Genomic DNA, 20,806 nt, shown 5'->3' with positions numbered 1-20,806 from the left:
GGAGCACTTCAGTCCACAATCAAGGGCCGCCTACCTTGCCACCTTCCTGCTGGAGAGCCGCTTCGTCGGACTGCGCAAAACCAAAACAAACAGGAAAACCATGTCAGGACAGTGAGAACGGGAGGAAACAGGAAAAGGCGAAGGCGACAGGGGACGGCACCCTCCCACACAGGCCCACAGCGCCCCTCCCGAGCAAGCCGCACGGAGCGTGCTCAGCACAGCGGTGAGGGGCGCGGCGCATGGCCCGCTTCTCAAGGCCTTACCCACTCTCACGCCCTCCCCAGAGAAACTCTCCCTGCGCTGAGGCTGGGCTCAGCGCCCTGACAGCCAGCCTGCACTGCGCGGGTGCCAGATGAGCCGGCGGCACGTTCCAAACACTACCGAGGCCAAGTCACCCCCAAATGTGGGGGCCCTGCAGACCCCCACAGGAATGTTCCACCCCTTGTGGGTCACAATACTGATGTCACAAGCCAGACACCTGCTGGGTGGGGGTAGAAAGCCTTTCCTGTTGCCACGGGGGCAGTAAATACCGCTGCTCACACACCGCCCTTCTGACTGGCCCACCTGCAGCAGCGGCAGGAGGCCACACCTACCTCGTCTCTCCCTTGTGAGGCCCACTCCTCCACTGAATGATCACCTTCAACCTTCACCTCAGCTCTCAGAGCATGAGAGCCATCACCCCTTCCTGGAAGCCAAGCTTGCTCATCTCAACGTGCCTGACCATCTCTCAGGGACCGTGCAGAAAATTCCCCCAGGGAGAAACCGGTGCTGCCAACTTGTGGCTCTGGGGAAAGCATTTTTCCTTTGCGATGCTAGGTTTTGGCAGTAGAGGGCGCTGGAGAGAGACAATGCCAGGACAGCGCATGCTCCCAGCAGGTGGGGGGCTTTCCGGCAGCCCCAGGTGGGGAGCAGCCATTCTACTCTGAGTGCTCTTTCGTCCGGTGGTTACCCCTCAACCCCCTACAGGTAGTCATTCCTTACGGTTAAGTTTCACTGTCCAAATTACAGTGGTTCCACTCTCCCGATGGGACCACACATTTCAACACAAATCTAATGTCACCCTGGTATCACTGTGCCTCCTCACAGCTAACAGGGTGGGCAGACTGCTCCGTTTACTCGTCCAGCTCTCAGGACTGGACTGGCGGTCCAGTGGCAGTGTTCATGACTGTGGAAAGCAGACTTTTGGTTCTACAAAGTGAATTTTTACAGACGCCCCAAGAGCCTAGAAAATACAACTACGACTGGCATGTTCAGAGGCCCACAGGTGCACCTCACTAACACCTGACGGCCCAGGTAAGTTGACTCTGACTCCATGCAGAAAACCAGAGCGGGCTCAGACCGCCTCCACTGAGCGCTTCGGGGAGTTTTCTGACTCAAAGCCGTGTGTCTTAACTCTGCTGACTTTAGTACAAACATACCTACCTTGGAACAGCCTCTTATGGAAAGGGGTGCCGAAAGTGCATGTGAGCCCCACAGGACTTGCTGGCCAAACTCAGCCACATCCTAGTCCATGCTCTGCACCCACAGGGCCTCGCAGGGTCTGACCATGCCACCCAGGGCAGGTTCTCAATGTGGAAACAGACTGCCTCTCCGGAGAGAATGAGATGCGACGTGTGTCTCCGAGTCAACCTTCACACACAGCGACGACATACCTCACTCCCGAACTACCAGGAGGAGGGCGTATCGCCTCACGGGAAGAACCTCATGCCCAGGTGAACCACACAGCCAGTGAAAGCCAGTCTTCTGTGGTCCTTGGCCTTGCCAGATGCCAGGTTCCCTCACAGGCTCTGGATGGCCTGTGAATGCTGAGCCTGTCCCACCCCCCTGACCGCCACTTGCTGGGGGTGGCGTGTTTTGCAGTGTTGCACACAACACCAGGAAAATGCACCAAGCTGGAGCTGAGGCGGGACAGCAGCACAGCCGGGCTGTCGACAGCGGGACCCAGCCTTGGCCCAAGCCCTAAAGGCGTGGAGGCAGACGTAGGGCAGCTTCCTCCGGACAGGTCAAAGGTTTCCGAGAACCTGTGAACACAGGAGCCTGTGCCCCGCTCAATTCCGCTGGCCCGTCTCCTCTCAAGACCCCCCCCCCCCAGTGTGTGCCAACCCCACAGGTGCCGAGGCTGTGCGGGGCCAGCACACAGAGCTCTCCTGGGCCGCTGACAGGAGCCCGGGCTTACCCAGGCAGGAGGGAACACAGCACCCGCGAGGAGGCTGCCGGGGGAACAGCGGCAGAGCTGCTTAGAAGCAGGCAAAGCTGGACTTCCGTGTTAACTGAGCAAGCTCAGGGGAGGGGCCGACCTCAGCACACACGTCCTGCTCACAGATTGGTTTTCGAAGACCCAGTCCTTCAACCTCCCAGTTCTGTCTGTGTGACTCTCCCCCCACGTGCTGCACAGCACAGCGCTCACAGATTGGTTTTCGAAGACCCAGTCCTTCAACCTCCCAGTTCTGTCTGTGTGACTCTCCCCCCACGTGCTGCACAGCACAGCGCTCACAGATTGGTTTTCGAAGACCCAGTCCTTAGATCTCCCAGTTCTGTCTGTGTGACTCTCCCCCCGCATGCTGCACAGCACAGCGCTCACAGATCCCCCCCCCAAGACAGCAGCTGACCAGGCAGCCACATGCATGCAGGGGAGGAGGGCACAGGCTCCTTGGTGTGGCCCACGGCATGCAGGGAGGGGAGGCTGGGAGTGCTCCCCTCTGGTCGGGTGTTTGGGTCAGGCCTGGCAGCAGGACCTTGGTGGGGGCAGGGCAGTGGGTCTCCCTCTCCCCGGAACAAAGAGCAAGGCCAGCACCATACCAGTTACCTATTCATTTCAAGATCACTCAGGCGAGCAGAAAGGTCCTCTAGGCGGTTGATCTGCTTGTGGCACTGGCTACAGTAAAACTCAAAAGCCTCATCAGTGAGGATGCTGTGCAGCTTGGCAGCAAGTGGGCCGGTGCTGGAGAGACGAGAAGCGTCAGTTCAGGAGAGCGCGGGGCCTGGCCAGGCAGCCGTGACCCCGCACGAGAGACAGCACAGGACAGGGGGAGTGGAGCTGAACAAAAGCACGCTGGAGAAAGGTAGCTGTGGACCATCCTGGCTCCAGGTTCCAACTGGGGACCATCCTGGCTCCAGGTTCCAACTGTGGACCATCCTGGCTCCAGGTTCCAACTGGGGACCATCCTGGCTCCAGGTTCCAACTGGGGACCATCCTGGCTCCAGGTTCCAACTGGGGACCACCCTGGCTCCAGGTTCCAACTGTGGACCATCCTGGCTCCAGGTTCCAACTGGGGACCATCCTGGCTCCAGGTTCCAACTGGGGACCATCCTGGCTCCAGGTTCCAACTGGGGACCACCCTGGCTCCAGGTTCCAACTGGGGACCATCCTGGCTCCAGGTTCCAACTGTGGACCACCCTGGCTCCAGGTTCCAACTGTGGACCACCCTGGCTCCAGGTTCCAACTGGGGACCACCCTGGCTCCAGGTTCCAACTGGGGACCATCCTGGCTCCAGGTTCCAACTGGGGACCATCCTGGCTCCAGGTTCCAACTGGGGACCATCCTGGCTCCAGGTTCCAACTGGGGACCATCCTGGCTCCAGGTTCCAACTGGGGACCATCCTGGCTCCAGGTTTCAACTGCCGTGAGGCCCACACCCCAGTGGGCCCTCCAGGACTGGGTGCACCCCTGTGTGAGCACAGGTGGGTGCACACCTGCTCCTTCACGGCCAGGTGCACAGAAAGCGGCCTGCAGCCTAGCGCTCTTGCCGCTCCTCCGCCAAAGACACCGATGTGATGGACAGCGCGGCTCCACCTGCAGCACAGCTGTCACCGCTCTAGACACCGCTGGTGGGCGGGGCCGGCGCCGCGGTGCAGCAGGTGAGGCTGCCGCCACAACACCAGCAGCCCGTACTGGCGCCGGCCCAAGTCCGGCTCCTCCACTGCCGATCCAGCTCCCTGTGTCGCGCCTGGGAAAGTGCGTCTCTCGCTGTCTGTCTCTCCTTCTCTATCCTGCCTTTCAACAAATAAATCGGAAGGAAGGAAGGAAGAAACCACTGGTGTCAAACTGTGGGGACCAGTGTTAGCCGGCTGCAGCTGTGACACTGGCGCCCATACGCAAGCGCAGGTTGGGGCCCCAGCTGCTCGGCTTCTCTGCCACCCACGGGCAGGACGGAGCTCCTGACTCCTGGCTTCAGCCTGGCCCACACTTGGCTGTTGCAGCCATCTGGGGGAATGAACCAGTGGACGGAAGATTCTCCCGCTCTCTCCTTTTGAAATAATAAATCAATTTCTTGAAAACCCACAAACCATGTATGGAGGCAGACACTGGTGTAGCCGGTTAAGCTGCCACGTGGGACACTCAGCGCACTCGGGACATATCAGAACGCTGGTTGGAGTTGGAACTGGCTACTGCACCTCCAATCAAGCTTCCTACTGTTGCACCTGGGAAGGCAGCAGGGGATGGCCCAAGTGTGTGTGTGCCGCCAACCACGTGGGAGACCTGGACGGAGCTCCCAGCGCCTGGCTGCAGCCGGGCCCAGTCTTGGCTGTTGCAGCCATCTGGGGGAGAATCTGTGTCTTCCTGTCCGTCACTCTGCCTTTCCAGTGGACAAACACATCCTAAGACACCATGCATGGACGGCAAACCACCAGGCGTGTCATCACTAAGGTCCCGGAACGCACTCCCGGGAGACGCCAGCCGTGCCCCAGGGCAGTGGCACGGTGGCAGCTGCTGCTGGGGGGGGGTGCCGGAGGCAGCCTCGTCCTGGCGCCGGGAGCCACGGTGCTGGAGACTCACTGGGAGGTCCAATTTAAAGATTAGAAAGAAAACATAGAATGTGGCAGAAAAGAATGGAAAGCACTGGAAAAGAGGTGACAAACCCAACAAACACGAAGAGACTGCCAAACGGGACAAACACAAGCACAGAAATGCCCCAGCAGACACCCCAGAAAAGTGCGTGTTGGAAGAGGGAAGCTGTGAAAACAGGCACGTTGTACCTCTGCTGCCTGCCACCCTCACAGGACACTGTCCAGAAAAGCCAGCCCTCACAGAGCCGGGAGAGGTCTCTCACCCCACAGCACAGGCACACAGACAGCCCCTACTGGGGCTGGCACTACCCTCCAAGGTCGTCTGGCCTTGAGGCAAGCAGAGGAAGACTTCCATGGTAGCTGGTTCAGAGAGATACTTCGCCTCTGCTGCCGGCAAGGGTGGAGAACTCACGGACCGACCGGTGGGACGGGCTGTGGATCAGGCATGGGGCCCACAGGCAGGATGGCCCCCGATGCACTGACCACAACAAAGGGCTGCCTGGGCCCACGGACAGAGCACACTCAAGACGCCCTGCGAGCAGCCACGTGTCACATGACCAAGTGTCTCCCTCTTCTGCTATCACGGGTTTATTCAGCGTCAGAATTTCCCAGAGACCCTGGGGATGCAGGCAGTCATAAGGACACGAACCTAGACGCCCTTCTCCGTCAAAGCCAGCCACAAAGACGGGACTTGCGACCAGCAGCTAAGGAATCACAGTTTCCCAACACGGTCCTGGGCCACGCTCGTCAGTCGAGGCCTTGGGCACCTGGAGGGATCTGAGGGCCGCTGAGAGGACGTCCACCCACGCTCACGCAGCTCTAGGTCGAAACTTCTGAATGTGCTGTATCGAGCTATATCACCTCCAATGACGCCGGTTTTCGCTTTTCAATTTGTGAACCAAAAAGGGAACTGTGGACAATGGGGAAGGGGTGTGTGGGTCTGGAGGCATTACCTGGGGGTGAGGAAAGCAGGATCATTGCCGATGAGCTCCCCATCAGAGAGGGTCTCTGGAGACACCTCCACCTCGCTGCCTTCCCCATAGTCCTCGAAATGCTCCTCACTGCCGATCACCATGACAACAGACTGGCCACGTGGGTGAGACCTGCAGGGGCACACAGAAAGGACACAGTGACTGGGCCCACAGGCAGCCCAGATGGGAGGCGCAGGCAGGGCTCTCCAGCTGGGACCCGCTGTGAGCCACAGCTTGAGGGCTCGTGCTCAGGGGCCACGTTCAAGAAAAGCAGGGCAGGCACCTGGGGCAGCAGTGAAACGCTGCATGGGGTGCAGCAGGGCGACACCCGCGCCAGACAGCCTGCGTCTGACCCAGCTCCAGCTCCTGCCTCCAGCTGCCTGCTCATGTGCACCTTCTGGAGGCAGCAGGCCATGGCTCAGAGAGCTAGGTCCCCGCCGCCCACGTGGGATGCCTGCATGGCTCCCAGCTTCTACCTTCGGCCTGGCCCAGCACTGGCAGTTGCAGGCATTTGGGGAGTGAACCAGAAGATGGAAACTCTCTGTATCTCTGCCTTTCAAACAAACAAATTTAATTTTTTTACAGATTTATTTATTCATTTGAGAGTCAGGGTTACACAGAGAGAGAAGGAGAGGCAGAGGAAGAGAGAGAGAGAGGTCCTCCATCCACTGGCTCACTCTTCAATTGGCCATAACAGTAGGAGCTGCGCTGATCCAAAGCCAGGAGCCAGGAACCAGGAGCTTCCTCCAGGTCTTCCACACGGGTACGGGGGCCCAAGGACGTGGGCATCCTCCACTGCTTTCCCAGGCCACAGCAGAGAGCTGGACCGGAAGCAGAGCAGCCAGGACTCAAACCGGTGCCCACATGGGACACTGGCACTGCAGACAGCAGCTTTACCCACTATGCACAGCTCCGGCCTCCACAAAGTGAATTTTTAAAAAGTTAAGAAACAGGCCGGTGCTGTGGCTTAACAGGCTAATCCTCCGCCTTGCGGCGCCGGCACCCCAGGTTCTAGTCCCGGTTGGGGCGCCGGATTCTATCCCAGTTGCCCGTCTTCCAGGCCAGCTCTCTGCTGTGGCCCCGGAAGGCAGTGGAGGGTGGCTCAAGTCCTTGGGCCCTGCACCCGCATGGGAGACCAGGAGAAGCACCTGGCTCCTGGCTTCAGATCAGCGAGATGCGCCGGCCGCAGCGGCCATTGGAGGGTGAACCAACAGCAAAAGGAAGACCTTTCTCTCTGTCTCTCTCTCACTGTCCACTCTGTTAAAAAAAAAAAAAAAGTTAAGAAACAGGTAAAATTGATTTTTAAAAATAATATTTTACTTAGGCCCAACATACTCAAAATATAATGTCTTTTATTTAAATACTTTGTTAGTGCTCAACAGATTTTTTTCCTTGAAGAGTAACTGATTTATCTGAAAGGCAGAGTTATGAAGACTCAGAGGCAGAGGCACAGAGAGAGAGAGAAAAGTCTTCCATCCACTGGTTCACTCCTCAAATGGCCGCAATGGTTGGAGTGAGCCAATCCGAAGCCAGGAGCCTGGAGCTTCTTCCAGGTCTCCCACGTGGGTGCAGGGGCCCAAGGACTTGGGCCATCTTCCATTGCTTTCCCAGGCCACAGCAGAGAGCTGGATCAGAAGTGGAGTGGCCAGGACTTAAACTGTTGCCCAAATGGGATGCTGGCACTCAGGCAGTGACTTTACTCACTACACCACAGCATTGGCCCCTCAAAATATAATTTCAAAAACGTGTTTTCTGGGGCCGGCGTTGTGGAACAGCAAGTAAAGCTGCTGCCTGCAGTGCCGGCGTCCCATATGGGCGCCAGTTCGAGTCCCGGCTGCTCCACTTCTGGTCCAGCTCTCTGCTATGGCCTGGGAAAGCAGTGGAAGATGGCCCAAGTCCTAGGGCCCCTGTACCTGCATGGGAGGCCCGGAGGAAGCTCTTGGTTCCTGGCTTTGGATCAGCACAGCTCCTACTGTTGGGGCCAATGAGGGAGAGAACCAGCAGATGGAAGCCCTCTCTCTCTCTCTCTCTCTCTCTCTGTAACTCTGCATTTAAATAAATAAATAAATCTTTTAAAAAAAAGTGTTTTCCCATTACTTATTTTGTATAAGCATACACTGTGCACTGCCAGCTCATCTCATGTGCACCACACATGTGAGTGTGCTCAGGGGGGAGGGGGGCGTGTACCACACATGTGAGTGTGCTCAGGGGGGAGGGGGGGCGTGTACCACACATGTGAGTGTGCTCAGGGGGGGCGTGTACCACACATGTGAGTGTGCTTGGGGGGGCGTGTACCACACATGTGAGTGTGCTCAGGGGGGAGGGGGGGCGTGTACCACACATGTGAGTGTGCTCAGGGGGGGCGTGTACCACACATGTGAGTGTGCTTGGGGGGGGCGTGTACCACACATGTGAGTGTGCTCAGGGGGAGGGGGGGCGTGTACCACACATGTGAGTGTGCTGGGGGGGCGTGTACCACACATGTGCGTGTGCTCAGGGGGGAGGGAGGGGCGTGTACCACACATGTGAGTGTGCTCGGGGGGGGCGTGTACCACACATGTGCGTGTGCTCAGGGGGGAGGGAGGGGCGTGTACCACACATGTGAGTGTGCTCGGGGGGGGCGTGTACCACACATGTGAGTGTGCTCAGGGGGGGCGTGTACCACACATGTGAGTGTGCTTGGAGGGGACGTGTACCACACATGTGAGTGTGCTCAGGAGGGGGGGCGTGTACCACACATGTGAGTGTGCTCAGGGGGGGCGTGTACCACACATGTGAGTGTGCTCGGGGGGGGGGCTGGTGTTGTAGCCAGCAGGTTAAACCACTGCCTGCAATGCTGGCATCGCCTACTGGAGTCCTGGTTCTAGTCCTTCCTACCCCACCTCCATGCAGCTCCCTGCTGAGGCACCTGGGCAAGCAGTGGAGAACGACCAAGTGCCTGTCTCTGCTACCCAGGAGGGAGAGAAGGCCGGAGTCCTGGGCTCCTGGCTTTGGCCCCGACCAGCTCTGGCTGTTGCGGCCATTTGGGGAATGAACCTGTGGTGGAAGGCTGATCTCTCTCCTTGCCTCTCCATGGCCTCTGCCTTTCAAATACATAAATCTTAAAAAGAAAAACGTAAGGAAAAAATAGAGCTAAAAGTCAAGTTTATTTTGGTGCAAAAAAGAAATCGAGGTCTAGTTTTCTCAAACTGTATTTTCACGGACTTGTGAAGCCCCCGCTGTATGTGACGTGCGCAGCAGCCCCGTGTGGTAGGGCACGGGGTCAGCACAGACCTGTGTCTGTGCCAAGGCCTCACCCTTCCTCCCACGCCCACTGACCCAAAATTCAAGCTTCTGCCTTGATTTACAAGCAGGACAGAAACTGCTTCCCACCGCCCGCCCTCCTCCTGAGAGGGAGTGATCCCCGACAGCTGTCTTCTGGACCGCAGCTGAAGCTGGACTCTAGACACGCCAGGGCCGCAGCAGGTCCTGCAGCTCTAGCAGCTCCTCTTGGCAAGGCTGAGCCCCCTGCGCTACCCAGGGCGCCTGAACGCTGCCCTCGGCTGCTCCTCTCAGAAAAGGGACAGGCCCCAGGGAACAAGGGGCCATGCTTGTGAGGAGACGTTAGCAGACGCAGGACCTGACAGCGCTCAGCGCAGGAAGGACGTTCCAGCTTCACACTACTAACCAGTCCTTTCAGTAAGAATGAAGGAACAATGTGACAATGTTACAGCAGCCCCACCCTGCTCACAGTTGTTACCCACAGTCACCTGCATACTGAAAATAGAACGTAGAATTCCAGAAGGAAACAATGAAAACTTTCAAATAACTCTTATTTAGATAAATCGCTATAACTGTCCAGTTGATTAGTAGCAACTGTGGTTAATCTCTCACTGTGCCTAACTTGTAAACACAGCTTTATCACAGGTATGAACCACAGTCAGACTCTGAGGTTTCAGACGTCCACTGGGGGCCTTGGGCATGGCCCCCAGTACCTTGACGTGTTCTCCGACTCCACTAGGTAAAATGGAAGAGAGATGACCTCGTCAGTCTGGTATTCCAACAGCATTTCCACGTCACGGCTGTCTGCCTGCAGTCCCTCTTACACAGTGACAGAACACACAATCCTTTCTGAGTCATAGTTTTACAGGCTATTATGTTCCATGAACACTCTGTTTGCTGCTGTTAAGATCAGAAAATCAACATTCCCAGGTCCTGTGTGACAGAACTGGCTCCATGGAGGTAGAATCAGAGAGGAAACGCGAAGGCAGCTAGGCTGCGTGCCTGCTGGGACAGGTGCTGGGAACAGACCGGCTTCTACTGGCAGGGAACCTGCTCCACCACCGCTCCCCACCCTATTCCTTACAGGTGACTTTTCCTGTGTGTGATGCAAGATGAAGCCACACATTTCACTTTGGGGACCAACAGGCCCAGGCCACACAGCCTGGGCTCCATGAATGGACATCCCACAAGCACACTGGGCATACTTCCTACGTGGAGTCCACACAAAGTAGGGTCACACTGGCTCATAATCAGCTCTTCAAGAATACAACGGTGGAGTCAGCATTATGGCATGGTGGGTGACGCCTCTTGTCTGACGTCACACACCAGAGCACCAGTCTGAGCGCAGCTGCTCCACCTCAGACCCAGCTCCCTGCTAATGCACCTGGGAGGCAGCGCATGACGGCCCAGTGCTCGGCTTCCTCCCAGCCACGTGGGAGACAAGGATGGAGCCATCCTGGCGCTGGCCTGAGCCAGCCCTAGCCCTGAGCCACCTGGGGAAAGATTCAAAGACGGATGGTAACGCTAATCCTCCCCATCCTCTGTCTGTCTGTCTGTCTGTCTCCCTCTTTCTGCATTTCAAATAACAAATCTTGATAAAAAATGCAAGGGCATTTCAAAATGTTAGTGGACTATGGAACAGAGGATGTTCACTCTGATGCAAAGCATGTTGGACATCCCTGCATAGTTTTCTCATTCTATACATTTCCATCAACTTTTCTTAAAAAGAGATGTATTTTATTTATTCAAAAGGCAGAGTTACAGCCAGAGAGAGGGACAGAGGTCTTCCACCCACTGATTCACTCCCCAAATGACTACAGTGTCCAGGGCGTCATCTGTATCTCCCACACAGGTGCAGGGGCCCAGGGACGGAGCCATCTTCCACTGCTTTTTCCAGGTGCTGCATTGGAAGTGGAGCAGCTGGGATCGTACCAGTGCCCACACAGGATGCTGGCATTGCAGGTGGTGGCTTCACCCACTATGCCACCACACTGGCCCCGCCATCAACTTCTGAAGACTCTTCATATGCATGGATTTCCAAAAAAGTTTTTGCACCAAAATAAACCTATCTTTTAATTTCATTTTCCACAAATGTGAAGCACTCTCAGAATTTGCCCCCAGAAGACAAATACTTCCCAAAAGCCAGTGAGAGAACAGAGAACTCAAGGGAGATCGCGCATGACAGCCCAACTGCAGGGCACACTGCTGGTCCTCCCGCATGGACGGCCCAGTCTGAGAGCTTCCCTGGACAAGCTTTCCAGGTTTGGCATTTTGAAGGGTTCCTTTGATTAACTTTTTAAAAAGCTTTGCTTTATTTACTTGAAAGGCAGAGTTGGAGAGCGAGCTTTCATCGGCTGGATCACTCCCCAAATGACCACAACAGTCAGGGCTAGGCCAGATCAAAGCCAGGAGCCTGGAGCTTCATGCAGGTCTCCCATGTGGGTACTGGGGCCAAAGCACTTGAGCCATCCTCTGTGCTTTCCCAGGTGTGTTAGCAGGGTAGTGGATCAGAACTGGAGCAGCTGCGGCTTAAACCAGTGCCCATATGGGATGACAGCATCATAGGCGGTAGCTTAACCTGTCACACCACATGGCCAGCCCCACTGACTCAAATTTAATTAGGAGGACATAGTTTACTAGCTTTATTTACTTTTTTTAAAGACAATTTTTAACGTTTTTTTTTTTTTTTATTTGAGAATAGAGTTATAGACAGTGAGAGGGAGAGACAGAGAGAGAAAGGTCTTCTGTCCGCTGGTTCACTCCCCAGATGGCTGCAATGGTCGGACTGTGCCGATCCGAAGCCAGGAGCCAAGAGCTTGTCTCTGGGTCTCCCATGTGGGTGCAGGGACCCAAGCACTTGGGCCGTCTTCCACTGCTTTCCCAGGCCACAGCTGAGAGCTGGAGCAGCTGGGACTAGAACTGGTGCTCATATGGGATGCTGGTGCTGCAGGCGGAGGATTAATCTACTGCACCACAGCGCTGGCCCCATAACTTTATTTTTTTTTTTAAAAAAGACTTATTTATTTATTTGAAAGGCAGAGTTGGAGAGAGAGAGAGAGATCTTCCATCTACTGGTTCACTCCCCAGATGGCCGCAATGGTTGGAGCTGTGCCGATCAGAAGCCAGGGGCCAGGAGCCTCTTCCAGGTCTCCCAGGTGGTGCAGGGGCCCAAGGACTTGGGCCATCTTCCAATGCTTTCCCGGCCATAGCAGAGAGCTGGATCGGAAGTGGAGCACCCAGGACTCGAATCAGAGCCCACATGGGATGCTGGCACTGAAGGTGGGGCTTTACCTGCTATGCCACAGTACTGGCCCCCATTGACTTTATTTTTTTTATTTAATTTGACAGAGTTATAGACAGTGAGAGAGAGACAGAGAGAAAGGTCTTCCTTTCATTGGTTCACTCCCCAAATGGCCACTACGGCCGGCGCTGCACAAATCCAAAGCCAGGAGCCAGGTGCTTCCTCCTGGTCTCCCATGCGGGTACAGGGCCCAAGCACTTGGGCCATCCTCCACTGCCCTCCCAGGCCACAGCAGTGAGCTAGACCGGAAGAGGAGCAACTGGGACCAGAACCTGGCACCCATATGGGATGCCGGAGCCGCAGATGGAGGATTAACCAAGTGAGCCATGGCGCCGGCCCCCCTATTGACTTTATTTTAAAAGATTTACAGAGCTGATTCTAGTCCTGGATGCTCCTCTTCCCATCCAGCTCTCTGCTATGGCCTGGGAAAGCAGTGGAAGATGGCTCAAGTGCTTGGGCCCCTGCACCAGTGTGGGAGATCCGGAAGAAGCTCCTGGCTCCTAGCTTCGGATTGGCACAGCTCTGGCCGTTGCCTCCATCTGGGGAGTGAACCATCGGACAGAAGACCTCTCTCTCTCCGCCTCGCCCCTCTCTGCCTAACTCTGACTTTCAAATAAATCAATGAAAAAAAAAAAAAAAAAAAGATTTACTGGGGCCGACGTTGTGGCGCAGTGGGTTAAATCCCTGGCCTGCGGCTCTGGCATCCCATATGGGCACTGGTTTGTGTCCCAGTTGCTCCACTTCTGATCCAGCTCCCTGTTAATATGCCTGGGAAAGCAGAGGAGGATGGATCAAGTGCTTGAGCCCCTGCACCCACGTGGGAGACCCAGAGGAAGCTCCTGGATCCTGACTTTGGATTGCCCAGCTCTAATCACTGCGGCCATCTGGGGAGTGAACCAGTTGGTGGAAGACCTTTCTCTCTCTGTAACTCTGTCTTTCAAATAAAATAATTCTTAAAAAAAAAAAAAAAGTATTCATTTGAAAGGAGTATACATAGAGAGGTCTTCCGTCTGCTGGTTCGCTTCCCAAATGGTCACAACAGCCGGGCCCGGGCCAGGCTGACGCCAGGAGCCAGGAGCTCCATCTGTTTCCCATGGAGGCGGCGGCCCGAGGACTCGGGCCGTCATTCACGGCTTTCTCAGGCAGGAAGCTGACTGGAGTGGAGCGTAGCTGGATTTGCGTCAGTGTCCCAGCACGCCAGCCTAACTTTAAAAACACCTGGAAGGGAGCTGTGGGCAGAGCCTGTCAGCTCACTGGGTCTCATGCTCACACTCCCATTGCCTGCAAGCCGCAGCGTGGCCAGTGCTTCAGCCCTAGCTCCCCCTGGCAGAGTGGCGTCTGGGTCACAGTGCAGCCCAAGGGCCTGCCGCACATCCCGCCAACCACCCCGAAATGCAGCAGTCAAACAAGAACCCTCAGCTCGACGCAGCGAGAGGACACGCCAGGACTGGAGGCCGAGGCTGTGGAGACGGTGTTTCTGGCCAGCACCGGCAGTCTGACACAAGCGCAACCCGACTGCCCAGCAGACACACTTCCAGGACGACCACGTCGTCCAAAATCCACACGGAAACACAAGGGGAGGACACTCTGGATCCATCTAAAGAACAAGTGTCTGCGAGGGTTGCTGCGAGGAACAGCTTCTGTGGGTGTAGCTGTGTTGCCATGGGAACGGATTTTTGTGTTGCACGGTGGTATAGTTTCTGTGTTGTCATGAGGACATCGTGTGTTTCTGTGAGTGTTGCCATGGGGACACAGTTTCTGTGGGTGTAGCGGTGAGGTACAGCTTCTGTGTTGAGAGGCACAATTTCTGTGACTGTTGCCATGAGGTACGGTTTCTGTGAGTGTTGCCGTGAGGGTGGTTTTTCTGAGTCTGCAGTGAGGTACAGTTTCTGTGGGTGTTGCCGTGAGGTACAGTTTCTGTGGGTGTTGCCGTGAGGTACAGTTTCTGTTGGGTGTTGCTGTGTGGGCACAGTTTGCAGAATCTAAGGGGTCACCCAGTGGGATGGCACTTAGGTGAGACACAGTGCCAGCAGTGCCTGGGAAGAGGTAAGATGAGCACATGGTGGGTTTGTGCTCTGCCGTGAGGACAGGTGGGTGGAACGGCCAGTTTTAAAAATCAGCCAGTGGTGTTCTGAGGCGTTGGGCATCTACTCAAAGGTATGTCACACTTGCTGAAGAGTAAAAAGCCAAAAACTCCTTGAGAGGCAAACCAAAACTGTAAAGGATTGCAAGCAAAATAAAGTACCAAATCATGGGTCTGCTGTTGTGGCATAGAGAGTACAGTAGCCACCTGTAATGCCAGTGTCCCATATCAGCGCCAGTTCATGTCCTGGCTGCTCCATTTCCAATCCAGCTCCCTGCTAATGGCCTGGGAAAACCAGTGGAAAATGGATTAAGTGTTTGGACCCCTGCCACCCACACAGGAGACCAGGAAGAAGCTCCTGGCTCCTGGCTTCAGCTTGGCCCAGCCCTGGCTGATACGGCCACCTGGGGAAGCCTGATGGGGAAGCCTGGCTGATATGGCCACCTGAATTGGCGTTTGGAAGATTTTCTCTCTTTCTCTCTCTCTCTCTCTCTCTCTCTCTCTGCCTCTTCAAAATAAATAAATAAATCTTGAAAAACAAAAACAAAAACTTCCATACTTGCTACACATGGAGGCTTTCTAAGTAGCAGCAAGTGAATCTATGCTCTTAATTTGGTCCACATGGGCCATCGGGCACCTCTCTGGTCCTACCTTCTCCCACCACCCTCCCTTCGCCTCCACCTTCCAACAAGCTTCGTGCTGGTCTTCAACCATAGGGACATGTTTACCCTAATGGTTCCATGCTGGGACACCTGGGTCTGAGTCCCACTCGGGCTCCTGACTCCACGTTTCTGCTAACACAGACCATGGGAGGCAGCCTCAGTGACGGCTCAAGTAGTTGGGTCCCTGTCACCACATGGGAGACTCAGATTGAGTTCCAGGTCTGGGCTCCTGGCTCCAGCCTGGCCCAGTTTCTGCCACCACAAGCATTCAGGGAGTGAACCAGCAGATGGGAGCTGTCTCACGCTATCTCTTTCTCTCAGTAAGATTTATTTTATTTATTTGAGAGACACAGTTACAGAGAGAGGCAGAGACAGACAGACAGGTCTTCGATCTGCTGGTTCACTCTCCAAACGGCTGCAACGGCCAGAGCCGGGCTGATCCAAAGCCAGGAGCTTCTTCTAGGTCTCCCATGTGAGTGCAGGAGTCGAGACTTGGACCATCCTCTTCTGCTTTCCCAGGTGCACCAGCAGGGGGCTGTACTGGAAATGGAGCAGCCACCTTTAACCCTGCTGCGCCACAGTGCTGGCCCGTAATGTTTTTTTAAACATAGGGGTTAACGGTCACTTGGGGGAAGACAGGTGGTCTGGTGGGCTGCTATAAATATAGCAAGATCCCAAGACCTGCACAAGACTCACTGCATTCTGTGTCATCCAGAACAACGCTGACAAAATCCCAATGTCTGAGTTAAAGTTTCTACTCCAACGAGCTCGCTATCTCTATAGTGAAAACAGCTGTGTGACCTTTTCAACAACAGTCATGTGTGCAGCCGACAGAAGGAGTCCCTCGTGACGGGGAGCCAGCCAGGACAGGGTGCTCAGGGCAGGTGAACGTGGGCTTCCATGGGGAAGGAAGAGACGGCAGGGGCAAACCCGCCATAGTGTGCGGCGGATTCTGAGCGGTTCTGGCCGGCACTCCTTTAGAAACCTGACATGTCCACACGGTGAACATGCCCACGGCTGGCCTCCAGGCAGGCACTACAGGGCACATACCTGCCAGGGAGCAGCAGCAGAGCACCATGGCCAGGCTCCTCCATGGTGTCCAGGCACTCGGAGGGTGCGGCCGAGCCGCCTGCGCTGTCTGCGTCCCCTGCAGGCTGCAGCTCGGGGTGTACCAGGGTGCCAGTGTCCTCATCGGTGAAGGTCTCACACTCACTGTAGGTGCTCTCAGAGCCCATGTAGGCACTGTCTGTCACCTCGTTGGCCTAGGAGAGAACACGCCAGCAGTCATTTTGTGCACTAGGGAGAACAAGGACATGCGCACCACACTGTGCTGCAGTCACAAAAAGGACGTGGGGAAGGCCCAAGTGCTGTCCCATGAACAAGCGAAATATCCGCTTGCAAAGCAATCCAGATGAAAACAGGCACGTGTCCAAGGGCAGAAGAAAGCAATCAGTGACTTTACAGTGAGCTGCATGCAAACCTGAAAGAGATCCCAGTGTCCTGCTGTCACCGGACACAACCACCCACTTGGTGGCTTCCTACACTGGAAGTGTTTACACTCAAGAAACCAACATTCCACAGTACAAGAACGCACCTTTGTAAACTGGAAATGTCATCGCTAATAGCTGTTTCTATGCTGAGGCTACTGCTTTTAAGTTCGGATTGAAGGCTAACCTTAAATTCATCACCTGTTCCATTTACTGGTTAGACGGCTTCTTCCCCACCAGATACATCTTTTACTCTTTTGAACCAAGCACAAAGCCCACACACACTACGCAGTACGGTGTGGCCTGCACAAATGAACTTAAAACTAAAGAACCATTAAACAGCACATTTTCAGTTTAAAATTTCAACCTGCATTAAGCTGACTCGCAGGAAGAGCAACGCGCACTTGACGCTCGGAAGCTTCAGTAGTTAAGGATTTGCAAACAGACAAGATTTCAGAAAAGGGGTGGCTGCCGCAGAGAAGCTGGACTTTGTACTGCGGCGCTGGTGTCCCAAGAAGCAGAGGGAGCACGAGCAGTGGGGGTTGCATCCACCCAGGCCTCCTTGTCTCAGTGCAGAGACGTGAAGGGCCCTGGGCGGAGCTGGCAGGGCCCCGGCATGGCGGAAGGGAGGTCCCAGCTCCACCTTTCAGCTACCACCGTCGCCTCCTCTGTGAAGTGGGGGCTGTAGGCACTGACCTCTAGGGCAGCAGCCCCATGGCATCAAGAGACAGCACCAGGGGTGCACCCCACCAGTGACCCCAGCCAGCGGCCTGCACAGCAACAGCAACACAGGGAATGACCCGTTGTTCTCTTACGCTTCCAAAGGTAAACCCAGTCCTCCCTAGAATCAATGAAGTAATGAAGAGAACACATTCACTTCAAAACCCAAAACCGGAAAGTGACTTCAAGAGCATCTGCTCCAGTCTGCTCGCTCCCCTCCGTCTTCCACTAACGCAGCCTGGGACTCACCCCAGCGCGGGGCTGGCTCTGTGCTGGGCCTGGGAAAGCCAGGCAAGAAGGGCTGCTGTGCCCAGAAATGCAGGCAGGTCCCAGGACACCTGTCAGAGACTGGGACCTGGGGAAGACACACCACAGCAGGACCCAACCCTGAGCAAACACACAAGTGAGGAGCAGCTGCTGCGCCCCCGGTGGAACTGCACACTACAGGGGCGGTGGCAGCAAAGCGGACCACAGACTTGCAAATGCATGACCAGAGCCAACTACTCAGTGTCCAGATCCCTAAAGGAACGCGGCTCCTCGTGTGCGAGGACAGACCCACAGGCTCCACGCCTAACCCCAGCCTCTCGGTCCTCAAACCGGTTAACAAGCCACCCAATCTGCCCCCAGACAACTGGCACCGCTCGTGCCACAGGCATGCAGCCACGTCCACGCCCCAGGACATGGCTCCTGGCTGGAGCCTTCCTCCTCCATGGGAAACCGAACGCTGGGCGCGGTGCCTGCCCTGTCTCCTCTCACGCTCAGACGCCAGCCCGTGCACCTCCACGTGCCTCCCCATACTGCCACCTGGGCCAAGTCACTGGCTGCTCTCCACGGACAGCAACGTGCCGCGCGGGGGATTCTGCAAAGCCGGAGCGCTCACCTGCAGGCACGTCACCATCCGCAAGGGCTCAGCCTGCCCCCAGACACGCTCTGTGAAATCTGCTGGGGCTGCCGGCAGTGAAGGGAGGCAAAGTTCAGGACGCGTCCTTGCTGGCTTAGCAAGCGCTGCCAGGGCTCAGGACAGAGCTGCTTTGTTCATACTTCTCTAGCCTGCTGATAACAGCCTGCCCAGAAGACGCGCGTCCCCACCCTCTCACCAGGCTCCTCTCTCCTCCAGAAGCCCAGGCGGGAGAAAGAGCAGCAGAGAACCACAGCAGGCTGCCCGAGATCCCTCTTATCGCCCGGCTTGTGCCTCTTCTCCCGGACTCCCCCCTTGCCTCCCTGAAAACGGGCCCCACCCCCACCTGCTCAGATTACAGGACCAGGAGCTTCAGTCTCACAACATCCCAACGCACACACACAGCTCTTCCCTTCTTCCTCTGGGAGGTAACAGTGGTCACGCCTCCAATCACAAAGGTCCTGGGGACCACGCTCACCCCAGGGAGGGCACGGCCCCCAGCCACATGGGGTGCAGCACACTGGTGCGCCTGCGCAGGAAACAGTAAGTGGAAGCACTTTCAGTCAGTGCCAGGCTTATTTCCCTCCCATGATCACAGGGGAGTGTCTCTGAATAAGTTCATCAGAATGTCTACAGGTAACACTCGTATCTTCATTAGACTTTTTAAGATTAAATGATGCAAGCTTTAAAAAGAAAAGAAAAAACCACTTTGGGAGCCATGTCTTGAAGCAGGGGTTAAGCCACTGCCTGTGATGCTGGCATCTCATATGGGTACCGGTTCGAGTCCCAGCTGCTCCACTTCCAATCCAGCTTCCTGCTAACGGCCTGGGAAAACAGTGGAAGCTGGCCCACGTGTTTGGGCCCCTGCACCCACATGGCAGACGAGGGCAGTTTCAGGCTCCAGGTTTTGGCTTAGCCTAACCCTGGCCATTGTGGTTACTTGGGGAGTGAACAAGCAGATGGAAGTTTGCATGCTCTCTCTTTCCTTTTCTCTCTGAAACTCTCAAATAAACAAATCTTTTTACTGCTTTTTTTTTTTTTTTTTTTTTGACAGGCAGAGTGGACAGTGAGAGAGAGAGACAGAGAAAAAGGTCTTCCTTTGCCGTTGGTTCACCCACCCCCCCAAAGTGGCCGCTACAGCCGGCGTGCTGCGCTGATCTGAAGCCAGGAGCCAGGTGCTTCTCCTGGTCTCCCATGCGGGTGCAGGGCCCAAGCACTTGGCCCATCTTCCACTGCACTCCTGGACCACAGCAAAGAGCTGGACAGGATGAGGAGCAACCGGGACAGAATCCGGCACCCCAACCGGGACTAGAACCCGGTGTGCAGGCACCACAGGTGGAGGATTAGCCTAGTGAGCCACGGCGCCGGCCCACAAATAAACAAATCTTAAAAGAAGAAAACAGTTGCTGCTACCCGCAACACCAGCATCCCACATGGGCACTGGTTTGAGTCCTGGCTGCTTCTCTTCCAATCCAGCTATCTGCCACAGCGCCCTGGAAAGCAGTGGAGGATGGCCCAAGTGCTTGGTCCCCTGCACCCATGTGGGAGACCCAGAAGAAGCTCCTGGCTCCTGGTTTCAGCTTAGCCCAGTCCTGGTCATTGCGGGAAGACCTCTCTCTCTCTCTCTGTCTCTAACTCTGCCTTTTAAATAAAATAAATCCTTCAAAACAAAACAAAACAAACTTTCTATAATTTCACAGTAGCACCTAGTTCCACTTCTGAAAATTACACCTAAATCTTAAAGAGCAACACATGGAGGAACCTGAACGCCTGTCACTCAGTGGGAGAAACTGGTCTGTGAGACTCCAGCTGGGACACTCGGGAGACCAAAAAGACCAGGGGCTGCCAGGACTGGGGGACAGGGCTGCACTGGCGGCCTCAACACTGCTCTAACTGGGATCCTGCCGTGCTGCCACAATCAGAGAACGGGGGCATGAAGAGGGAACCCAGTGCAGACTTCTGCCTGCAGCTGATGGCGACGGCCACCACAGTCACGGGTTCCAACAAAGGAACCACGTGAGGAAACCTGTTAAGAGGGGCAGAAGAGGTGCCGCTCCTTGCCATTTGCTTGCTTTCTTGTAAACATAAAACTGCTCCAAAATATAGTGTTCAAAATGTTTAAAAAGTAACAAAAATCTGAAAGAAATCAGAACCTAAAGACTAAGAGGCATTGCTTTTCCAGACCCCCTGCTAGGAGGCGTGGGGTGGGGGCCCAGTGTCTCACGGTGGGTGGTGAGGGCCTGTCTGCACAGCAGACAGGAGAGGCCCCTGCCCCCCGCCCCAGCCTCAGGAGGCAGTCCTGAGTTCTCACCCTTCGTGTTTCCTGCAAGAAGAACAAATTAACAGACTGCGGCCTTGGAACCACGCAAGTTTGTTCCCCTACGACGCCAGAAGCCGGCTGAACACAGGTGCATCAGATGTGGTTCCTTCCAAAGGGTCCTGAGGGGACCCCTCCTCACCCTGTCAGCCTCTGGGGGCTCCAGTTCACTCGCTTGGGCATGACCCCTCCAGGCTCTGCCCCACCTCCACATTGCCGCCTTCCTATGGTGCTTGTCACTGGATTCAGGGCCCAACCCCAGCCCAGCAAGGCCCTGATCTGAGGTCCTTTGCAAATAAGGCCGCACTCACAGGGTCTG

The 20,806-nt window shown here is 55.7% G+C and overlaps 1 protein-coding gene across 1 annotated transcript in view; it reads right to left on the bottom strand.

The window, feature by feature from the left end:
- Positions 1-20,806, bottom strand: part of RAB11FIP3 (RAB11 family interacting protein 3) — a 100,420-nt gene that overhangs the window by 26,696 nt on the left and 52,918 nt on the right. Inside the window, exons 4-7 of the mRNA XM_062180913.1 lie at positions 16,116-16,327; positions 5,741-5,890; positions 2,807-2,941; positions 35-70 (exon numbers count right to left, since the gene is read on the bottom strand). Coding sequence (XP_062036897.1) covers positions 35-70; positions 2,807-2,941; positions 5,741-5,890; positions 16,116-16,327 — 533 coding nt within the window. The remainder of the gene's footprint in view (positions 1-34; positions 71-2,806; positions 2,942-5,740; positions 5,891-16,115; positions 16,328-20,806) is intronic.

This window comes from Lepus europaeus, chromosome 21 (genome assembly GCF_033115175.1).
Source record: "Lepus europaeus isolate LE1 chromosome 21, mLepTim1.pri, whole genome shotgun sequence".
Taxonomy (NCBI): domain Eukaryota; kingdom Metazoa; phylum Chordata; class Mammalia; order Lagomorpha; family Leporidae; genus Lepus; species Lepus europaeus.
Note: the sequence above shows the minus strand (reverse complement) of the source record. Positions and strands in the feature narration are given on the sequence as shown.